Source organism: Pollachius pollachius, assembly GCF_949987615.1.
Source record: "Pollachius pollachius genome assembly, chromosome: 2".
Classification (NCBI taxonomy): domain Eukaryota; kingdom Metazoa; phylum Chordata; class Actinopteri; order Gadiformes; family Gadidae; genus Pollachius; species Pollachius pollachius.
Genome location: NC_136935.1, coordinates 16056945 through 16080781, shown reverse-complemented (window position 1 = coordinate 16080781; position 23837 = coordinate 16056945). Strand labels below are relative to the sequence as shown.

Sequence of the window (23837 nt, the reverse complement as noted above, 5' to 3'; positions counted from 1 at the left end):
TCAATCAAGGATTCTAGTGTGGAGGTCCAATCTGCGCTACCTCGAGACAACCTGCAAATCATTTTACACAATTTGTGTTTCTTTCGAAATGGTGTGTAATTGCATGGTACCGGGATGCTCAGCCAGGACTAGGAAAATACACGAAGTAAGTTTTCATTGACCCAAAGAGTTGGAGTTGTGCAAAAAGTGGCTACGGGCTATCAATAACCCGAAGTTTGGAGAGGACACAGCCATTGAAGCACTGAAAAATCTGACGGTGTGCGGTCTACATTTCAAGCCGGAAGACTTTGAACCAAACCCCTTAGGAGTGAAGAGACCCGCGCTTGTGAAAACCGCAATTCCGTCGACATTTACCATTCCAAATGATGACGACGAACAGACAGGAATGTCTTCTAAACGCATTTGCCTGGAGGTAAGACTCTTTCTGACTCGACTCTATTAGCAGCAAGCGGCTACTGAGAACACACACTGATCTGCCGTACAAAGGGAAAACGCAGTAACTACATTGGGTCAAAATTGGTCCATTACCAAGACTGGTAATGGACTTAGAAACATATCCTTTGTTTTGTGTCAAAGTTTCGTGGCTCCCGTTTCAGAGAAGACACTGTTCAATTTGCAGTAACTACAAAGGCAAAACGCAGCAAGTGACGTTACGGTGTTACACCGAATTCTGCGACCCACCGAAAAGTTTGACCCCAGGGGGCGCTGTTGCACATTCTTTGCAACATGGACGTTTGCATTATAACAAAAACATAAGATCTCCCCCCACCGGTTGGTCTTTCTTTTCTTGATACTAACATTAATTCTAAACAGCGTTTTACACAGTAGCCTATAATAGGAAATGCTCAAAGGTAAATCAGCGTAATTTAACACTGACTGTGTCTTGTTATGGGCAAAGAAGCAACGGTGTAGGACCGTACTAAACGCCCTATCATTGTATGGGTCTGTAAAATGCTAATTGGGGGGAGATCTTATGTTTTATTTATGTTTTTGTCATGCCTGTCTACGCTTCAAACTCGTGCATATTGCAAAAAATATGCAACAGCGCCCCCTGCGGTCACACTTGTCGGTGGGTCGCAGACGCGTTGTTGGTGTACTTCCTCCTTTGTCCTGTGGGGGCGGGAGACGCGTTTACGCTTTCAGAATTGCACAACACGAAGAAGAACACGAAGAAGAAAACGACTGTTTTTGTTTTTAGAACTAAATGGTGTAGACGTGTTTAGTCGTGACTATATAAAGGGTCATAAATACATCGATTACACCGCCTAGGACATTGATGTATCCCATGGTAGTCCGCAGACAGGATTTCGAGGGACGCTCTTGATCTGAAACGTTAACTTCAGCGTAAATAGAGTTTTCTTGTTCGTTGGGCACTAGCAGCTCAACTCTAGAAGATCCTCAAAATCCTCACGGACTATCTAACTTTACAAACATAACGCTTTTCCTCATGAGGTCTAGTTAGAAGTTGAGCGTATTCAATTTATTCAAAAACGTCAGGTTTAAGCTCCAGAAATGGTACAGGGGGGCGCGCAGTCAAATACTGTTACTTTCTGATCATTAAAGGGGTCATATTAAGTATTTTAGCTTCTTTCCCTCACCGGGTGGGTGATATAGGGTTCCTATCCATGCATAAAGTCCGCTAAGTTAAAAGGGTCATATTCTACCTAAAAGGGAGTTATCCTCTCCTGAACTTCCTGCGACGGCTCGTTGTCCGTTTGCATTTCCCTTCACATGAAGGCCAGAAGTTCCGCCCCGCCGCTAAGGATTTGTGAGGTGCAGGGTGGTTAGTTGGAGGGGCGGACATAGGGGGGACGCACTACCGACGATGAGAAAGAGGGATTATTTTCTAACCAATTCCATCACAGCAACATTCAGTGTTCTGAGGAAAGGGAGTGGGTATCTTCAATCAAGTAACTTACTACTTTCAAGATGGCGAGTGTAAAATGCAATTCCGTTGTCTCTTTGAAAGCAGTTCCTTTTAGTCGGCGATCAAGTTCAGAAAAAATGGCATTAATACAATCAGGACCTCCAAGACCAAAATTAAAAATTAAACAGGCTTCTACAAAGGGGGGGATTTCATACACCCGTGGATTTTCACCAAAATGGTACGAGAGAAAAAACTGGCTAACTGGCTGTGAAGAAGCTAATGCTTGCTTCTGCTATCCCTGCCTAATTTTCCACCCTGACGGCCGCACGGCAGACAGCACTGCTTGGGTATCGAAAGGTGTGACAGATATGCATCATCTGTCTGAGAAAATAAAAAAGCATGAGCTGTCAAAAATCCACATGGACAGCTGCTTGAGTTTTGCGGCTATTGGGAGGGTGAACATTGCCACTCAACTGGATAAGGGATGCAGGCTAGCTGTTCGTCGCCACAATGATGAGGTGAGCAAGAACCGACTAATCCAGTGTGAAGTTTTGCAGAGTGTTCGAGTTAGCTTTGCGAAACGTGATGAGACTGAGATTAAGACTGGATGAAGTTTTTGATCAGCACCCAAAAATGCTATTGTTCAAGGGCACATCAAAGATGGTGCAGAACGAGCTACTGCTATAGGATCTCTGTATGAGTTAATCATCTAGCAACAAATTGATGCTGTCTTGCTTAATGCACCTATTGAATGGGTCACCTTAATCATTATTTTGCCCACCTGAGGTTCTTTTCAGGAGCCGCCACTGGTGAGTTGTAAGGTGGTGTGGTGCATGAGTTGCACAATTTGTGTTAATAGACTCAATTTGCCTCTAGTCACGACCGGACGCAGTTACCGGACACCACTCCATTCAAGCCCGATTCCACGATGCAGGATGCCAAACTGACCCCCCACACACCGTCTCAATGGGTACACAGACGTGGGTTTCTCCACGCAGGGTCTCGGATGGGACACAGCCTTACAGAGGTATAGGGCATCCATGGAGAGGCAAGCTATCTATCACAGACATTAAAAGTGGATTTATTTTGAGGCACAGTACCTGGAGATACTGTGATGTACTGAAATATTTATAATATACCTGGACTATAGGAAATACACTGCATTTTGTAGTTTAGTTTCTATTTTCTATTTGTGGATTTCATATGTCGTGCTCACTTAGCCCTTGGGGAGATTTTGGAGCGCAAACATGTATTTATTTATTTTCCTTTTCATCCTATGAACAGAGGCAATGGTGGCTTGTCCCAGAGTGGGCCCTGAAACCATGTCCAGTTTCCGAGATCTCCCACTGTCTGCCCCCCCTATAGGGGCCCCAGGTTTCAGTCCGAGCAATAGACTTTGCATGAAGAAGGAAGTGGAAGACCCTATAACAGAGTTCAAAGTGGAGCCCCTTGACCCATCGTCTAACCCCGGCAACTCTGTTGTGAAAGAGGAGCCAGACAGTTTGTATGTTCCGTATTTGTACGACATGATTTATCAGCATAGATTAAGATTACTGTTGGAAATCGATTGCAAAAATGTGTTGTTCTATCTGTTGTGTTAGGTTTGGACTAAGGGCCACGCATGATAATGCAAAATACATAGTATTCGAAGGCTGCCTCAGAGAGCTGTTCGACAGCTGCCCGGTGTGCAGGGGACAGTGTGAGGTCCAGCGGCAACGCCGCGGGACCTACGTGGCATTCAGTCAGCATTGCAGACACTGTGGTTACTCCAGAGGGTGGCAGAGCCAGCCCATTGTAGGAAGCACCCCCCTCGGCAACCTTCAGCTTTCAGCTGCCACATATCTTACTGGTGCGTCCTTCTTCAAACTGGCCAAGGTACCGGTAACACCATTCACAGCATGTGCAGTTTGCAATCATCGGTGAGCCTTTTCCTCAACGTTTCTCGTTTTTCGTGTCATCCTAGATCTTCAAGGCCATGCAGCTCCAGACCTTCAGCCAGAACACCTTCAGGAGGCACACTCAGTGTTTCCTGGAGCCGGCTATTGTCCACAAATGGAAGAAGGAACAGCAGATTCTGTTTCAGAAGCTACAGCTGCAGGGAAAGGTTGCAGTCTGTGGAGGTATGCGAGCAGACTCTCCAGGTAAGCCAAAACACATATAAAATAGAGCCGTTGGTCTGTTTCAAAGAGCATCCATCTGTATATATTGAGCTTGGATTGAAAAGCTCTGCAAACCCACCTTGATCCGTCCTTTTCTTTAAGGGCACACTGCAAAGTTCGGCAGTTATAGTCTTATGCACATGGAGAGCAACACCATTATAGACGTTCAGCTGGTCAAGGTGCGTGACACATCATCTTTTTGTTAGGCTTGCAAAATATTCAGTATGTTTGTTCATATCTTTGCAATTCTGTGTTCCCACCACCAGAGCAATGAAGTAGGCGGTAATGACCACATGGAGATGGAGGGACTGAAACGAAGCCTTGACCTTCTGGAGCACAACGGTTTAGAGGTGGACTACATGGTTGCTGAGCGTCAGCCACAGATTCTGAATTATCTGATGGAACGCAAGATCCCACAGTTCCATGACGTGTGGCTCTTGGAGAAAGGTACATGTTTGTCCAAAATGATTTGTTGAGCCCCCTTCACACATAGTTCCAAGTCAATAACTGGGGTAGCATTGCAGGCACACATTGCAGGGTGGTAATCCAACACCGAGAGGGGATGCCTTTTTTTCCGAAGCTGTCCTGTTTTCAATAAATAATTTTAAAAAGTCAGTACGTTTACATGACACTCGAGAAAACCGAATTATTGGGGGAGCAGTGTTTCCCCTATATGCATTCAGCAGTGGGGCCCTGCCGCTGCTGAATGAATATAGGGCCACACCGCCGCTGCTGGATTGTCAGCGCCACTGCTGGATTGTCATCGCCACTGCCAAAAGAAAATTGCAAAAAATCTCACCAGAAGTAACCACTTAATGTTGTTTTTTTTACAAATTTCTTCCGGAGGGGGCATGCCCCCGGACCCCCTAGCATTGCTGGGTTACCAACTCAAAGCACCACTGCTACAAAAAAATCTAGGCGAAACACTGGGGTTAGTCCGGCTAGGATTGGGTTTTAAGATGCATTTATACACCTTAGTCTGGCTAAAGTTGGTCAGACTCGGTTTTTCTCATAGTCGGATTAAGGCCCCTAGATTATTCGATTGATAGTCGCATTAACCGTGCATGTATGCATTCCATTGGACTGGGTTCGGGTTTCGCGTTTTGCACATGCTCAAGAATTTCCGAGGGGGCTCTCAACCGGAAATGGAAGGAGACGGCGTAAATAGAAGTGTTGTTGCCGGAAACATTTTTTTTATTAAACAATAAATTGAATGCCGCCAGATAGTTGGTTGTTGCTGTGATGTAAAGGTCAACCAGAAGTGTCTCTATTACCACTTGTTGAAAGGGGTACAGTGCCGCCTATCGTACCGAGATATGACATGCTTCGGCCAATGAATCGATCTTCTCACTGCCATGTATACTCGGACAATTGCAGTTGTCCAATTGAGGAGCATAGTCGAACTATGGCTGTAATCTGATTCAGCGGTAAACGTATTTAGGCTTAGTAAATTGGATCGATTGGATTGTTATCGGATCACCCAAAACCATTAGCCTATTAATAGAGCCAGAGGTATATCAGCCGTGTATGTTAGAGAGGGAGAGATGGATGTATATATCTCCGTCTTTCTCCATCTCATCAAAATCTGCCTACAAAATATTATCTATTCTAAATGTACCCATTTTTCCTTTCCTCAAAATGTTAAACAATGATCAGAAAAAACCTGAAGAACACTTCCAATATCTCTTTTGTTTTGGTTCTGTGTTCAAAGTGGATAAGATACTCCATAACGAAGCGGTCTTCTGTGATGTGGTGCAGATGAGTCAGCACAACCAGACCTCCTCCCTGGAGGCCTTCCACAGCCTCATCCAGGGTTTCTTACCCCAGAAGGTGGACCTCCCTTTCATGGGACTGTTGTGCAGGTAATACTTCTGAACCGATTGTGAAACCTCTTGTACCAAAGTTGCTGATTAGTGGCTCTTAAGTCTAAAGGCCGAATCAAGTGGATCATTGTCTTTTGACATTCTGTTATTGTAGGTTGTACTTGGCGATCATGCACTACAATGAAAATGCGGAGCGAAGGCAAGCTGGAACACATCCCGGGCCAGCTGTCATCCAAACAGACCCCACTTACAGTGAGTTGTTAATCATTAATGTTTTATAACCGTAAGAATAAAACCCCCAAACAATTTCAATAATTAATATATAATGTAACGTATTTAAAAATAATGATTCAGTGAAGTAATGAGACACAAAGTGACCAGTAGAATCTTTACAGACTATGTGGATGCACTGCTCAAGCTTGTCTTTGAGGAGGTGGTTGAGAATCCAACACCCTTTGTTGACGAGTTGAAGTCCATCCCCATCCCTGACCACGGGTAGGCCCCGTACGAGGGGCCCTCCGAGGAGGACGACTTGGGACCAACTTTGGTAATACAATGGTGCTTGAGCCTTTGCCTTTACAGTATTATGAAAGTTAAAAACTGTCGGGGGCAACACTGTGCGTATATATCTTGGAACAAATACTGCTTATCGCCAAAGACAACGAAACGGAAATCTTCGATACAGTAATTTGAATAAAGGGTTAACGTATGTACCTTGCAAGTGTGAAAGGATGTCGTAGTATGGTTGATGTATTACATGTTATGACACTAGCATTGAAGTCATTATGTAGAGTATTCTATAATGTTAGTGTGTAATGTTGAAATCATGTTGATTTGCTTTCTGTGTGTAGCTATTCACCAATTGGGGGCCGTGCAGCACCTGCTGACCTGCACTGCCATGGTGATGCCAACTCCCAACGGGGCCTACATGGCGATAGGCCACTTGCAGAATCCCCCTAAAGAACAGTGTTTGACTGCTTTTAGACTGTACAGATTTGTACTGGCCTTGTATTGAGTATTGTTGACTGTTTTCAGAGTGCATACTACTACCAGTGAGCTCTGGATCATCCAGACACCTGCTAGGAACTGGTCTGAGTTTATATCAACTTTTTTTTACATGACATTGAGTTTTCTTCAAATAAAACTCTCAAAAAGCCAAAGCCTTATAAATATGATTGAATTGAGAAATCTCAAACCGCACAGTCCGATGTCATCCACGCCACCCACTGGGACTCCCTGATTGGCTGACAGAATTGTTTTCAGAGCCAAGACGCCATCGTCAGGCTGGTGGCACACTCATATCTGGAGGCAAAACTGTAGATAAAATAATCGGCTCCCATGGTTATTATTGCCTTTGCTAGGACTTAAACACGGTTCTCCAGAACTGTCAACCAACAGCTGTCACTGCTGCTCCAACCAGACGCTGGCAGTTATCAGGTGGGAGGCTTTCGTTTGGATCGCAACTCACATGACATTAAATTGCATAAATACGATGTTCTATGCTGATTGGTTGAGTGAGACTTGGTTGTGGATCTCCATGTGACACCGGACACCCTCCCGGAATATTGAAGCTGGCACAAGGTTGATAGCACTGCAACATAAACCTCCAGTATGTACAGATGACGGCACAACACCATTTTATTAATGCATGTTTTCAATAGGATCCAAATGATATATGCTTTATTGGTCACACAAAATATAACGGGACGCACTTTTTTTCGCACACAGCCCCTGTTGGGTGCGGTGTGTATTTTTTGGAATTATTATTTATTGTTTGAACTGCACGGTATGCCATATGTCCACGTTTTTAACAAGAAACGAATACAAATACTCACACTAAGAACCAAACACTCTGCTAGCAGTCTTTGTCTTGCTAACATCAACGGGTGTAAAGGGATGAAAGGTTGAGCGCCTCGCCGTGGGCTCATGCGGCCTGTTGGATTGAATTAGCCCAGAAAGTATAACAGAAACTATAAGGGAGAGAGGTACACGTAAGACAATGGTTACAATAACATTCAACAAGGCAATACAAATCTAAACAGGACCGCAAAAAACCTTCAACACCAAAAACATACGTTTGATATATAAAAAAATACCACGATGAAAGAAAAACAAAAACATGGAGGGATGCAAAAGCAATTGTCTTGATTTAAAATTGATTTTTTTTTCTTCTACTTTTCAATCTTTCTGATTAAGACAGATTTGTCCTTTTCCTGAGTCAGTAAGAGATCATGTTCTCATGTTTTTTGTTTTTTTTCGTCTCCAAAACCATTCGAGCCTGATTGGCTGGCTAGCTGGCGCTGCAAAGAATTGGGAATTTACAAACTTTTAGGTAGGAGATGCTAACTAAACGCTCAATGTACTGAAGTTCAATTCAAACGAGCCCGATAAATCACAACAGCAATTGTTACTTCAGTTGACTATCGATCAACATACAATATCAAACTAACTACTGACAGCAGTTGGCATTTATTTGAGCAGTTTTTTCTATTATTATTTTTTGGTTGGAAAGGGCAACTCATTCCATAGACCAGATCACGTTCCCCCATCACTGGAAGTCACAAACTACGGCCAACGTCTTTATGTTACATTCAGGGACCCCTAGGCCAGAAGGTGACAGGTGGGCCAAACTGCAGGCTGCTCATCGCTCAGCTAACAGCTCATTCCCTTAGTGGCTGATTACGTTTCCTGGCTGATAAATACATGGGAAACCTAAAAAAAAAAAAAAACCTTGTTTTTCTCAAACAAAACAAAAACATAAGTAATATTCTTCCGGACACAGAATAACAAAGGAAGGTCAAAAAAAAAAAGAAAATCAATCCCAACGCATCAGAGCAGAAGTTGAGGAGGTTGTGAGGGAAGTAAAGGAGGTTACTGAGGGGGATGGGGGGGGGGGGGGTATAGTCAATATGTCCTGAACGCAGGAAACCCCCGCCCCACCGCAAAAGAAGTAACAATCAGACCAAGAAAACTAAACAAAAACAACAACCAACAGGAAGAGTAGTGGAACGCTGCAGAAGAGCGGCAGTGGCCCGTGTGTAAGTCACATCCACCGTCTTTAGGGGCTCCTCTGAACACGTGGGGGGGGGGGGGGGGGGGGGGTGGAGGGGACGTCTTGCTGGTAAGTTCGCGTTGGCTAAGTGGGGCCGGAGGAGGGGGATGCTCGGGGCGATGCTTGGAGGGTTGGACGGAGGGGGAATGTTTGGGAGGTCGCTGGGTAAAGTATACATGGGTATGACGCTCCCGTTGCCCCTCCCTCTCCCCCCTCACCGCCCACGCCTGGCTTTAGCAGTCCTATGGCTCGGTCATGTGCTCTCGGCTGGGGTCGCCGTGTTTGGAGGGTCGGATGGGGGAGGGGGCCTGCGAGGGGTGGGTACCAGAGGGCAGAGTGTGGTTGCCAGGCAACCCTCCGGGCACCAGCCCTTCCAGTGGACCGGGGATCCCGCCGGGGGCCAATCCCACCACCCCTGGGGGGTACCTGGAAGCATGCGGAACAGAGGGTCAAGGTCAAAGGTCATGACAGCATTAGCACTTCAGCTCATTCTGTGGTGGGTTGTCGTGTCTTTCATTTGGGCCGTCTCCCCCATTGATATAAGTGTGTCACACAACATTCAAAATGTAGTTGACAGATTTGGCAATTGCAAACAACTTTAATATATAAAACAATTGTTTATCTTTTGAAAAAATCCCTTTAAAGGAAGGATTTTTCCCAGTTCAGAAAGTAAGTACTGCTTGGCAAAATAAAAGTTAACATAACTGCTGAGAACGATGGCATAGTGGTGTTTATAAGCAGTAGCTAGTAATTATATCAGAAATAGCAGGCTAGCCTGGCATCAACAGCCAATCAGGTCTTCAGAAGATGTGAAGGATGAAAATGTCACAGAGCATTAGCAGCACAAGGCCAGTAGGGAGAATGCTAGAGGCTCTAGTGGTGGTCTAAGGGACAGCGCCTTTAAGGCAATGACATGAGAAAGGGCAAAATTAAATTAAATATCAGCACACATTGTCAGCTCTTCTGCCCTGTGCATTTTAAACGGACGGCAATCTCAGCTCCTTCCTCCATTAAACTTAACATTCTGAGGTTCTTTGTTCCAAGCTACGTGAGCTCCCCAGGCTGCTGCTGAGCTGCTGGGCTGCGTTCCCTGTTCTCTGGGTGCCGCACAACGCTGCTGTTAACACAGGTATTAAGGCCCTTGTTTCCCTTGCCCCCAACTCATCTCTGTCCTGACTCCACTGTGATGAGTATATTCACCTCATAAACAGTTTATATTTGACTTCTGCTTTCAAACCACTCTTGTCTGCAGCCTGTGCGGCTGTAATGCCATTACTTGCTTTCATAGATCAAAAGGCATCCAAAGTGATGACGCCGGTCACATGTCTAAAGGGAGCATGAGGGCTGTCTTGTGTAACAACGTTCAGAAAGGCAAAGCCATCACGTTTATGTGTTTTTTTGCGGTTTAGACAGTTGGACGTATTCTGCTTCTAGTTGAGCTTTTCCCTAGGTGACGGTTAGGGGGCAATGACAGGGGTCGGCAAGAAGTGGGGTTGAGTTGGGGGGGGGGGGGGGGGGGGGGGGGGGGGGGGGTTGGGTTGGGGGAGGGGGAAGGGGTGAAGGGGAGACAGGCTACACGTGTCAGTGGCTTGCACCGACATTGTGTGTGTTTATTTTCGGTTGCATGGTTACATCTTGGCATTCATTTACCTGGTTGAGAATTAGGTATATAATTTGTCCTGCATTCCCCCCGTTGCTATGGCCTGTACCATGGTTTGGTTGACTCGGCTGTGTAAGAAAAGCAGTTGAGTCCGGTTGAGACAGTGGAGAAGACTGAGGAAAATGTCAGAGCCCCGGCTAACGGGGAATACAATGGCTCGGGGCCACATCCAAGTCACTGTTGTGGTTGAGGTTTGTGTGCCAGAATGAAAAATAAACGCTCCCTTGAATTTTTGAAGAAAACAAAACAAAACAAACAAGAACATCAGCAATGTGAACAAATAGACTCTTCCCCCCGTCCCCATGACACACATGTTTACTGGGAGCTGGGCCAGACCGCCCACACCAGGGAGTCTGGGAGCCTCTGGGGGGCGGTCCTCCTGTGTCAGAGCACCTGCCCGGGCTGGTGTAATGCCATGTCCTACCTGTAGGCAGCACCGTTGAGCTCAGCGTGAACCTGCTGCTGCTGCTGCTGCTGCTGCTGCTGCTGCTGCTCCATCATCCCCCAGGGCGCCGTGGTAACAAAGAACTCTTTGTTGACACAGTTCCGTAGGCTGTCAGGGATGCGGCCTGTGTTTGTGGTGGTTAAATAACAAAGTAGATTAATAATCCCCTGCGATTGCATGAGCATGAATTAATGCAAGACTCGGTCATGCATAGTACAGTGGAATGAGTGTCTGGGTGTATGTGTATCTCTGTGTGTATGTGACAACGATCTTGTTTGTGTGTCTGTGAGAACAATCTTGTGTGTAAATCTGCATATGCGTGTGGGAGTATGTAGTATGGAGTATGTAGGGGTCTGTGTGTGAGTGCCGGTGTGCACGTGTTTGCTTGTGCATGTGGGTGCAATGGTGCGCGTGCGTCTATATGTGTTTGTGTTTTTGCGTGTGTGTGTGTGTGTGCGTGTGTTCGTGCGTGAGTTTACCGGTGATGGCTCGCCGTATCTCGGTGGCGGCGGCCTCCCTCATCTCCAGCGAGGCCTGTTCGCTGTACCAGGCCGTGTGCGGCGTGCAGATCAGGTTGGGGGCATCCTTCAGCGGGCCCTGGCTGAAACTAGACACAGGACAGCAGAGGGAGAGAGACAGAGACAGACAGAAAGAGAGACAGAGACACCGACAGAGAGAGAGAGAGAGGGTTCAAGTGTTGTTGAATCATGCAAGAATAAGCTTCAACACCCCCCAAAAACGATGCGTCTCCGCAGCAAACAGAACAAAACCCCAAACCTTATGCCAGTGTGTGCCTCGTAAGCAGCACTAGTGTAAACGTGCAAACATGGGGACAGACACGTGGCATCACTGTAAGTTCATGTTGGTTTTTCTCTCAAGCCAATTCCCATTGCTCTGTGCCTAGAGTGGCTCAGTGGCTCATTGGACCAGTGTCATTGGCCGGTTGAGGTGGGGAAAGAGTGGCCTGGTTGGATGATCCCTACCTGAATGGTTCGGATTCATGGACGTCCAGGGCTGCCCCTCGTATCCGGCCCTCCTTCAGGGCCTGGGCCAGGGCCTTCTCATCCACCAGACCCCCCCGCGCAGAGTTCACCAGGAAAGCGCCTTGACGCATCTGAACACAGACACACACACACGGACACACACACACACAGACACACACAGAAGGGAACAAAACAAACCGTCAGTAGCGGTTCGGGGTAATTACAGCTGAGAGGACTGGGAAGCAGTGACGCTGTGAGCAGCTGCCGGCTGGTTTGGATTTTTGCTCCGTCTCTCTCCAGATGGTTCCTGTTGGCTTGGTACAACAGGAACCTAGAGCAGCAGAAGACGTTTTTCACAGAGAGCATGTAGTGGAAACATGTGGGGTCTGATGTACCGCCAATGTATTAGGCATCAAAAAGGAAGCAAAGCGACAGGGTCTACGTCTCGACACGGAAGAGCTCCATTCCCTTTCAAAAGCCGACAGAGAGCGTGCAGTTCATAGAGTGAACTGTAGGGGGCAGCCTTGCTCAAGGGGCTTGCCGTGAGAGTGCATTTACCCCAGAAATCTCCTAAGAGTCCAGGACTCACGAGGTACTGAGATGTACGAGAGCGAGTGTGTGCCTGTGTGTTTGTATGTATGCATGTATGTGCGCGTGTGTGTGTGTCATGTGTGTGTGCCTGCGTGCGTGCGTGTGTGTGTGCCTGCGTGCGTGCGTGTGTGTCTGCGTGCGTTTGTGTGTGCCTGCGCCTGTGCACTCTTCTTCTCTCTATCCAACCCACAGGCCCACTCCCACTCTCCCACCTGTTTGATGGTGAAGTCGTTGATGAGGTGGTGGTTGTGCTCGTTGAGGTTGCAGTGCAAGGACACGCAGTCGCTCTGGTAGAGCAGGTCCTGCAGCGTGTAGACCCGCTGCACACCCAGCGAGCGCTCCAGGCCGTCCTGCAGGTAGGGGTCGTAGAAGATGACGTTGAAGCCAAACACCTTGGCGCGCACCGCCACCGCCTGGCCCGAGCGACCTGGGGAGCACAGCAGGACATGGGGGTCATTACTGGGACCCAACGCTAATTCAGGGCGACCATATATTGCAACAGGGTTAAAATGTTAAAATCACATCATTAAAATATAATACGGATGGCTTGGCCGGTAGACTTTCCACTCCGGCTGGTAAAATGGCTGATTTATGAAAGTACACTTTGGATTGCTGCAATGCTTTCACGGGGGTGACTTGCAATTAATTTAGCTTTGATGCGCCACAACATTAAACATTCATATTCAATGAATTTGCCGACCAAATTCAAGAGCAGACATAGAAGGCCATAGGCCTACCTATTCCTCAACTTCCTCCATTTAAGCACTGCCAAGACCACTCAAATATTAATCAATTACGGATTCTTAATGTTAGTATAGTATATGTTAGGGGTATGGTGTAATATTTGCTCAAAAGAAAAATGTCTGGTTTGGCATTAATGAGGAGGTTGTACCACTCCCTGTAACACTGCTGCAGTCGTAACGTAGTGAGACCAAGAGATGCGGAGAAACAGACAATCTGCATGAAATCTGCTAGGACTAAAATACACACGTCGATGGTAGTCTCAATGCCACTTCTACATTGGTGTTGCGGGCCTTTGGTGGCCTCGAGCTTTTCACAACTCACGGAAATCCATACTGCCCAGAACCACAAGCTGTGATGAAATAAAGCTAGCTTAAGGAAAAGATTAGCTTCAGCGCGGAACAATGCACGATGTGTAGAAGACTGCAGGATTTTCCATAGTATGTTCATTACTGGAAAAATAACCTGCTGTTCTGCATTAAAGGAGAACCTTCCCGAGTTCAATGGTACGTATCAAAGGGAAACAAGACATAGGGAGCTATCAGCAGCTATCTAACCTTGGCTTGAAGAGTCACTATCCACTATAGACGCTCAATACATGAAAGTTACGTACAGCCATGGACTGTGTAGCAATACACACTTTTATATGCTTCTCATTTAACTACCTAACTTCACCTTGAAGATTCAATCTTACTCTTTCGCTCGTTACATGAAAGTCCTGTGCAGGTATTGATGTGCACAAATTCACACAATACAACATCATGTAGGGCTGTAAACAATGGTTATTTTCAGTCGAATAATCTAGTTATTTCATCCAATGAATACAATAAATAGTATCAAAGGCTCATGCCACGAGATGTCTGTGCTTGCATTATCTGACAAGTAGCCATGAATAATATAAGTTTTCATTATAAAATTATCCATGAACAAAGTACTTGACTTCCTGAAGCGTTAAGCAGCAAATGTTTTGTATTTGTACTTGATAAATGCCTTAAATGATAGGATTTGATACGTTTTCTGTAGATCGCCTCATCGACTTAACTAATGCAGCCCAGTCCTCCTATGTAATTCCCTCTCCTCGTTATCCATTCTACTCTAGCTACCCACCTCTACTGTTTATACTCCCTCCACTTCATCTACTGTTAAGGCTCCCTCTACTCTTTATGCTCCTCTATTCTTCATGCTCTCCTCTGTATACTCCCTCTACTCTTTATGCTCCTCTATTCTTCATGCTCTCCTCTGTATACTCCCTCTACTCTTTATGCTCCTCTATTCTTCATGCTCTCCTCTGTATACTCCCTCTACTCTTTATACTCCTCTATTCTTCATGCTCTCTTCTTTATACTCTCTACTCTTCATGCTCCCTCTACTCTTCATGCACCCTCTGTTCTTTATTCTCTACTCTTCATGCTCCCTCTCCTCTTTATGCTCCCTCTACTCTTTATTCTCTACTCTTTATGCTCCCTCTGTTCTTTATTCTCTACTCTTCATGCTCCCTCTACTCTTCATGCTCCCTCTACTCTTTATGATCCTCTGTTCTTTATTCTCTTCCCTTTACACTCCTCTACTCTTCATGCTCCCTCTACTCTTCATGCTCCCTCTACTCTTCATGCTCCCTCTACTCTTCATGCTCCCTCTACTCTTCATGCCCCCTCTGTTCTTTATTCTCCACTCTTCATGCTCCCTCTACTCTTCATGCTCCCTCTGTTCTTTATTCTCCACTCTTCATGCTCCCTCTACTCTTCATGCTCCCTGTGTTCTTTATTCTCCACTCTTCATGCTCCCTCTACTCTTCATGCTCCCTCTGTTCTTTATTCTCCACTCTTCATGCTCCCTCTACTCTTCATGCTCCCTCTGTTCTTTATTCTCTACTCTTCATGCTCCCTCTACTCTTCATGCTCCCTCTGTTCTTTATTCTCCACTCTTCATGCTCCCTCTCCTCTTTATGCTCCCTCTTCTCTTTATTCTCTACTCTTCATGCTCCCTCTCCTCTTCATGCTCCCTCTACTCTTCATGCTCCCTCTACTCTTCATGCCCCCTCTGTTCTTTATTCTCCACTCTTCATGCTCCCTCTACTCTTCATGCTCCCTCTGTTCTTTATTCTCCACTCTTCATGCTCCCTCTACTCTTCATGCTCCCTGTGTTCTTTATTCTCCACTCTTCATGCTCCCTCTACTCTTCATGCTCCCTCTGTTCTTTATTCTCCACTCTTCATGCTCCCTCTACTCTTCATGCTCCCTCTGTTCTTTATTCTCTACTCTTCATGCTCCCTCTACTCTTCATGCTCCCTGTTCTTTATTCTCCACTCTTCATGCTCCCTCTACTCTTCATGCTCCCTCTACTCTTCATGCTCCCTCTGTTCTTTATTCTCTACTCTTCATGCTCCCTCTACTCTTCATGCTCCCTCTGTTCTTTATTCTCCACTCTTCATGCTCCCTCTCCTCTTTATGCTCCCTCTTCTCTTTATTCTCTACTCTTCATGCTCCCTCTCCTCTTCATGCTCCCTCTCCTCTTCATGCTCCCTCTACTCTTCATGCTCCCTCTCCTCTTCATGCTCCCTCTCCTCTTCATGCTCCCTCTACTCTTCATGCTCCCTCTACTCTTCATGCTCCCTGTGTTCTTTATTCTCCACTCTTCATGCTCCCTCTACTCTTCATGCTCCCTCTGTTCTTTATTCTCCACTCTTCATGCTCCCTCTACTCTTCATGCTCCCTGTGTTCTTTATTCTCCACTCTTCATGCTCCCTCTACTCTTCATGCTCCCTCTGTTCTTTATTCTCCACTCTTCATGCTCCCTCTACTCTTCATGCTCCCTGTTCTTTATTCTCCACTCTTCATGCTCCCTCTACTCTTTATGCTCCTCTGTTCTTTATTCTCTTCCCTTTACACTCCTCTACTCTTCATGCTCCCTCCACTCTTTATGCTCCTCTGTTCTTTATTCTCTTCCCTTTACACTCCTCTACTCTTCATGCTCCCTCTACTCTTTATGCTCCTCTGTTCTTTATTCTCTTCCCTTTACACTCCTCTACTCTTCATGCTCCCTCTACTCTTCATGCTCCCTCTACTCTTCATGCTCCCTCTACTCTTCATGCTCCCTCTGTTCTTTATTCTCTACTCTTCATGCTCCCTCTACTCTTCATGCTCCCTCTACTCTTTATTCTCTACTCTTCATGCTCCCTCTACTCTTCATGCTCCCTCTGTTCTTTATTCTCTACTCTTCATGCTCCCTCTACTCTTCATGCTCCCTCTACTCTTTATTCTCTACTCTTCATGCTCCCTCTACTCTTTATTCTCTTCCCTTTACACTCCTCTACCCTTCATGCTCCCTCTCCTCTTGGTTTGCCCCGCTACTCACCAAAGCCGATGAGGCCGAGGGTCTCCCCCCGGATGCGGGCAGCCCCCGACGCCACCTCGCGGATCTGCTCCACGCTCTGCACCCGCGTGCCCTCGCGCAGCGCCTGGTAAAGCCAGGTGTTGCGCCGGTACAGGTTGAGGATGTGGCACAGCGTCGAGTCGGCCGTTTCCTCCACCGCCGCTGACGGGATGTTGCACACGGCGATGCCTGGGGGGGAACACACAACCATCCCAAGGGAAGGAGAGGGGTAAGTTATTGCTTTAGTTGTTTAACGAATCGCTTTTTAAACGTGAATGGAGGGGGAAGTTTAGATGAGGGTTGAGGTGCCTTGCTCAATGGGTACAGGACAGGGGGCAGTGCTCATTGGTGTTCAAACCTCACTGTCTACCTGTACCTAATGAGCAAGACGCCTCACCGTGAGGTGCCTTGCTCAATGGGTACAGGACAGGGGCAGTGGACATTGGGTTTCAAACCCAGAACCTCAGAGAGGTTCCCTCTCTAGAGAGTGGTTCGACTGTTATATTCGTTAATTTCCATCTGGAATTAATAAAGCTTATCTGATCTCTTAATTCAATTACTTGATACAATATTCTAGTGGAGTAGATTGAGATATTGTAATAGTTGTTGCCTTGTGATCTTTATCTTCCTTTTTTCATTTTTTTAGTCTATTGGGTTTTTTTATTTCTAGCTCTGTTATTAATATTGTCAGATTGTTTCCCCATTTTATGAGAAACCATAAGAAGTACTTTTGTTGGATACATAAATAGTTTTATTTTGTGTTATCATGATATAAGAACTACACAACTGCATAAGAGCAGTATAATACAATCGGTTTCAGATCTAAATGGGAATCTAAAATTATTATTTACTGTTGTTGTTCTGCATATGTTACCACTGACATTATATCAGATTATCTTTACGTCTTACTTTTTATATATATAAAAAATATATATATTGTCTACATACATAGTGCGTTAAACCTCCTGGACTAAGATTTTTCCTTTGCAGTCTCTCTTTGGTCCACCGTATGTCCGGCCTATCCACGGTCACGTTCCTGCCTCATTGACTAGCGAGGCATGACAGGTCTTGGCCCTTGAAAGATTGCAGAATTCCCCTTGGGGGAACTATAGCAGTTTTCAACCTGTGGGCCGCAGCCCGTAAGTGGGCTTCAGCAGGGGACAAGGCGATTGCAGGGATGTCCCCAATAAAATCTTATATATATATATATATATATATATATCTAAAACATTTTATTGGGGTGTGTGTGTTTGTGTCTTTTAGTGTGTGTGTGTGTGTGTGTGTGTATGTGTGTGTGCCTCTTTAGTGTGTGTTTGTGTGTGTGTGTGTCTCAGTGTCTGTGTGTGTGTGTGTGTGTGTCTCAGTGTGTGTGTGTGTGTGTGTGTCTCTTTTAGTGTGTGTGTGTGTGTGTGTGTCTCTCTTAGTGTCTCTGTGTGTGTGTATGAGTTCCTACCCAGCTCCCCGGCTGCCTTGATGTCTATGTTGTCGTAGCCGCTGCCGATGCGGATGATGATGCGCAGCGCCTTGAACTTCTCCAGGTCCTCGCGGGTCAGCGTGATGGTGTGGTACATCATGGCGCCCACCGCCTCGTTCAGCACCTGGAGGGCCAGGAGGACGGCGTTAAACCTCAGTTATACTCTAATACAATTAACTACTTGAGCCAGCGCAAACAAAACAATCTGTCATGATAGCCATCGCACATAGTTCATACAGAGTTTGGTCGCCAACCTCCAACATGTTGAAGCTCTGCATGAAGGGCCTCAAAATGTGATATTGCTAACTGTAATCTAGCAACGCAACAGTGACTATAAATGCCGTGCAGGGACTCTCCGCACTGAACCAACAGTTTACTTCATAATGATGAAAAAAATATGGAAGGCCGTTTTCCGCAATGCGCTCCCAGTCCATGGACGATAATTCAAAGCCTCTGCTTCGAAAAGTGCTTGTCAAATAAAAGATGCCTTGTTTCTAAATCTGTCAGAAAGTTCAGGGGATTTATAAGAGCTTGAATCTGCGTTATCTCCAGTTACTCCGGATTGCTTACTCAACTGTCAGTTGACCGGCCAGTGGTGTGGTAGCGGCCCCATGAATGTATTAAAACAATATCGTTACGGTTTCATACCAGCATTGGGTGGTAGGCTGCATGTTAGTATTGGGGTTGTGGGCAAAGCTGTGTAATCGGATGCAGCAAATTTGTGTCATTCTGATACATACACTCAGATTTTAACACTCCTGCGGCTTACAGAAAATGCAGTTTTATTTACGGTATGTGAACCTGACCTATAGTACTAGCAGAGCTACAAAAGATTGACTTTGACACTTGCAATGCACTGCCGAATAATGCTGGAAAACCAGAGTGGGTAAATAAATAAGAGGTTTATATCCACATACCACACAATAAACTGCAGTAACCTGACCAGGATTTTCTAAACACAGCGGTAAATTTACATGCAAAGAGAAAGTGAGCGTCACAATGCTGGAGGCTACGTTCAAGGCTAACGCTTTGCACATGCCCCGGTGTCATCACGTGAGCTTTAAGTGTTCCGCGGCTCCACTAGTCGCTGGGAACACCGTTATAAATCAACAGGGTAAGAGGCTGACTGATGCACGAGACAATGGGGAGTGGGGAGCAACAGCAGAACAACTTGTATAGACCTATTGGTTCAATGATCTATTTAGGTTGGGTACTAACAGGCTGCTGAGTCTTTCCAAAAGACACAACTGTCCATCCAACATTTTAGAACTGGCGAGTCATTGTGAAATGACATTCGTTACCCCGCCGGAGTTCAGTTCTATATAAATCACATATAGGGGAGCTTCTTCTTTATTTATCTCCATGGGTTTCACAGGCCCGCCCCTTGAGGATTGCAGTCTGGCACAACACTGTTATCAGCTATAGTCATGGTCAGGTGATTATATCTTTCATAAAGGAGAGAGGGAAGCAAATAAAGGTGATATTGGTATACCAAGCCTGGTTGTCTCGCCTGCTCCCCAATCCTCCCAAAGGCAATGAACGTAGAAACAGAAATACAAGCTCCGACATCCATTTTCTTTCTGTGTTCATGCGTGCGTATTGTGTATGCACAGTGTTGGTGTATTGTGTGTGTGCGTGCACGCGTGAGTGTGTGTTGTGTGAGTGGGGTATGTATGAGTAGTCTTCAAACAGATCCGACTTTTACATCTATTGCCTTGGGCACCTCTGTGATTGCGACGGTGCGTGTGTGTGTGTGCATGCGGGTGTGCGTGAGAGAGACAGAGCGAGATAGAAAGAGAGGGACAGAAGATGTGTGCGTGCAGCAGCAGCAGCATGTGTGTCCGTGTACAGGGCTCCTATTGTGTGGCTGTGTGCTGACCGTGGGCGTGTCGGACGGGTATCTGTGTGTCCAGAAGGTCCTGTTTGTACTGGATTGCCTTTACAGAACATTTCACTGGTGGGTGTGATGCAAGGGACAGCATACACTAGAGATACGGCAGAAAGCTTGCACAAAGGCCAGGGTTTTGTTTCCATGCACCCACATTCATAAATGTCGGTTGCTGTGTTAGGTAGTTACAACTATATATATGATGACACATCCAACAGAAAATATGGGCCACTAGCTTTTATGGAATTGTATTATTATCCACGCAATGTCTTGATCGCTATTTCATACACAGCATAATATTGACATGCATTAACCAAACACAGTGTAATGTAATGTAATGAACATTTACAGATTGTTTTATTTTGCACTTTATCGTATCTGCTTAGTTTTTGCTACACAAGGCTAAAGGTGTCTGGTCTCTTCCAGGGAGGCGCAAATAAGTAGCTGTCCTCTCCCGCTTGGCAGGCAGTGCATGGGACAACTAACTGCACCGTTTACAGCTCTAGCTGCCCAGTGTAATTATAATGCAATTCCATCACCAGCACTTTCCCTCCTTACTTGAGACTACAGCAAATTGACGGCAGAGTGGGAGTTGGGGGTGGGGGGGGGGTGAAATGGGCTGATATGGGTTAACAACACGCTGCAATGCTGTTACCCACTCACAGAGAATACACAGGAGGGAGGGAGGGAGGGAGGAAGGGAGGGAGGGGAGAGAGCGCGAGAGAGAGAGAGAGAGAGAGAGAACGAGGAAGTGTGTGGGGGGGAAATAGAGAGAGAGGGGGGGAGAGATAGGGGGAGCGGGAGAGAGAGAGGGAGGGGGGGAGAGAGAGAGAGAGAGAGAGAGAGAGAGAGAGAGAGAGAGAGAGAGAGAGAGAGAGAGAGACATTTCTGCTCCTGGACAAATGCAAAACATGCAATTAAACAGCGATCCGTCTTGCCACAGTCCCATGGCCCTTTCAAAGCGGCTCCTATATTGGCCCCTCACTAATGCCGATGAAATCTAATGGAAAAGATCATTCCGAGGCGCCGTGGGCTCGTACCTTCTCATGGATCTCCTGTGTGGACTGGGCGTCGCAGAAGGCCACGGTGGCCAGGTCTTTAAGGATGGGCATCTCCACTGTGCAGTCCCGCCCGTCCAGCAGCGCCACCAGGGGGCGCGGGTGCATGGGCCCGTTCATGATCTGGGGCCGGATACCTGGAGAGTGAAGGGGGGCAGGGGTTAGATGGGCCAGCATACATGAGATAGCCTTTTTTTGTTTTAAAATAAATCTTTTTTTTAAAAAAGCACTTATTTTGAGAGCCTCTACCCCAATTTCGTTGCACTTTGTGCAATGACAATGAAGAGATTCTGATTCTGATTCTCTAGGCGTAGGCCTACATGAGCTAGCATAGATGAGTTAGCATACGTGTTAGCCCACAGCCGTGAGCGTAAATCAATTAGCCTACATATGCCAGCCTACGTGCGTTAGCCTGCAGCCTTGAGCGTGCATCTATTTGCCTACGTGTTAGCCTATGTGAGTTAGCCTACAGGTGTGGAGGAGCACATGGCGGTGGGAGATTAGAGGTGATGTGTGGGCAGGAACAAAAACAACATCTAAAGCCACAGCGGGAGGAAATGTTTGAACATCATGTGTATTTTTCTAGCTTGGTATTCCACAGCAGTAGTACACTGGCTTGGGAGTGTGGGGGGGAAGATGATGTCCTCACATGGATACACACACGCACATGCGCACACACGCAGGTCAATAAAGTATATACTGGGATTGACCCGCTTTCTACTTTGAACCATTGTAATCAACTCCAACATGGGTCAATATCAACACAAATGTGCTCCTCTTTGACGGACACACACACACATACATTTATGATCAAACACACACACATACACATTTATGATCAAACACAAACATTCAGAAACACATATTGATGATCAAACGCACGCACGCGCACACGCACATGCACACACCCACACACCCACACACACACACACACACATCCAAGCTGATAAAATACAAGCCCCCTCACTTGTGTCTGATTGCTGCTACAAACACTGTTACCAGGCAACAGGTCCTTTCACCCCATGAGGTCACTGCATCCATTATCCAATCACCACACAGAGGCTGGCAGGTCTAAGGTATGAGCGTGTTGTGCGTGTGTGTGTGTGTGTGTGTTGTGTCTCTCCTTTACCGCCTGTGCACAGTGAATGGACTGACAGCATTTGGCTGATGGAGCGGCACTGAGCTCCAGAACTGCCTAAAACCACCAGCATTTCAGCCGTTTGGCCCCTTTATGTTTTTTCTCACGGGTTGCACTCAAAGTCTTTCTTCTTTCCTATGTCATTCCTTACCTGCAGTCATCTCAATGTTACCGATGCATGGTTGTGGGTGTGTGTGTTGCCTACTATATATACACTGTGGTGTTCAACTCCTTGCATTGTCTGAGTGTAGACTATAGGAGGAATAAATGGATATAGATTCTGGCACACCGTTGTCATGGATATTGTCACTCTTGCTCTCAGAATGATAACAATGTGCAATAACTCGGGAGATAGGTGCACACACATGCTTGCTTTGATGGGATCGGGTCATCTTACTGGAGATGGCCAATGCGATCACAATATCTCTGTTGCATAAATGTGATGCCCTTTAGCGATACACTCGGTACAGTGGGAGTGTGGAAACACTAGTACTACAAGAGAGAGGAAACACACTGGGCCGTGTGTTTGGACCCAGATCAACTCCATATTGTTTTAAAGAGAGGAGTAGCAGGGAGTGCATGGGAACAGAGAAGGGAGGGTGCTCTCTACGCCACTCCCTGGCTCCCTGCTGCCTGTTGTCATGGTGATTAGAGGATTTGGGCAGGATTATGAAATATTTTATTTAGTGGCATCTGTGCTGCTGGGGAGGACATCAAAGCTTGCCCTCTCTCTCTCTTTCTCTCTCCCCCTCGCTCTCTCTCCCTCTCCCTCTCTCTCTCTCTGTCTCTGTCCGACTCTCTCTCTCCATTTTTCTTGTTCTCTTCATCCTCCTTTCCATTTCAGGGAACACCAGCAGTTTTGTAAGAATGATAAGCAGAACATGCAAAACAGAAGGCACTTCCACATATGTATACACAGGGAAAAGTGCACGTATTTTTTCCCCTGAATAAACAAACACTATTATTAGGAGGTCGTAACCTACAAAATGCACCAAATGCACCAGCCAACATGGCAGAAATCTAAAGAGCAATTTACTGCCTTTTCATGCTGTCGTTAAAAAAAAAGGCAATGTTCCCTGCTTTTGTGCAACATCTCAAGGAAACAATTACGCTCCCATCAGAAAAATCTTTGACAGTCTAACACAATTAAATCTGAAGCATCGGCTCACACTGAAATCATATATGGCTGAAAAACAAGATTGAACGTGGGAAAAAAAGATGGAACATGTGAATACAAGATGGAAAAACATGATGGAACATGAGATAAACAAGATGGTAAAACCAGATGGAACATGGGAAAATAAAGATAGAACATGGGTGAAACAAGATGGAACATGGGACAAATAAAGGTAGAACATGGGTAAAACGAGATGGAACATGGGACAAATAAAGGTAGAACATGGGTAAAACAAGATGGAACATGGGACAAATAAAGGTAGAACATGGGTAAAACAAGATGGAACATGGGACAAATCCTGTGAGAGCTACCCTGATGGCGGTGATCATTGTTGGATCCTGCAGAGATCAATCAATATCCATTGACCGGCATTCAAAATATCAAGGGAAATGAACAAATTACACCATGC

General features: G+C 46.0%; 2 protein-coding genes across 6 annotated transcripts in view; one reads left to right on the top strand and one right to left on the bottom strand.

The window, feature by feature from the left end:
- The first annotated feature begins 1215 nt into the window (after positions 1-1215).
- Positions 1216-6934, top strand: LOC307070808 (uncharacterized protein). Of its 5 annotated transcripts, none has more exons than XR_013811577.1 (11): positions 1216-2385; positions 2744-2894; positions 3152-3371; positions 3469-3742; positions 3831-4008; positions 4129-4205; positions 4293-4473; positions 5785-5888; positions 6004-6101; positions 6245-6407; positions 6701-6934. XR_013811577.1 is itself a non-coding variant. In XM_079729467.1 (11 exons), exons 1-10 carry the CDS (start codon positions 1930-1932, stop codon positions 6346-6348), a joined length of 1809 nt encoding a protein of 602 aa, XP_079585593.1. In that variant the 5' UTR covers positions 1216-1929; the 3' UTR covers positions 6349-6396; positions 6701-6934. The 5 variants fall into 5 exon arrangements, 3 of the variants coding, with proteins under 3 accessions (XP_079585593.1, XP_079585592.1, XP_079585594.1); XR_013811578.1 differs by having other exon boundaries at positions 5738-5888; XM_079729467.1 differs by having other exon boundaries at positions 3233-3371; positions 5738-5888; positions 6245-6396.
- A 644-nt stretch (positions 6935-7578) lies between these two features.
- ctbp2a (C-terminal binding protein 2a) overlaps positions 7579-23837 on the bottom strand; it is a 66112-nt gene continuing 49853 nt past the window's right edge. The window contains exons 3-10 of the mRNA XM_079758467.1: positions 21096-21250; positions 18147-18291; positions 16676-16882; positions 12793-13007; positions 11990-12120; positions 11486-11613; positions 10986-11130; positions 7579-9327 (exon numbers count right to left, since the gene is read on the bottom strand). Coding sequence (XP_079614593.1) covers positions 9144-9327; positions 10986-11130; positions 11486-11613; positions 11990-12120; positions 12793-13007; positions 16676-16882; positions 18147-18291; positions 21096-21250 — 1310 coding nt within the window. The 3' untranslated portion in view covers positions 7579-9143. The remainder of the gene's footprint in view (positions 9328-10985; positions 11131-11485; positions 11614-11989; positions 12121-12792; positions 13008-16675; positions 16883-18146; positions 18292-21095; positions 21251-23837) is intronic.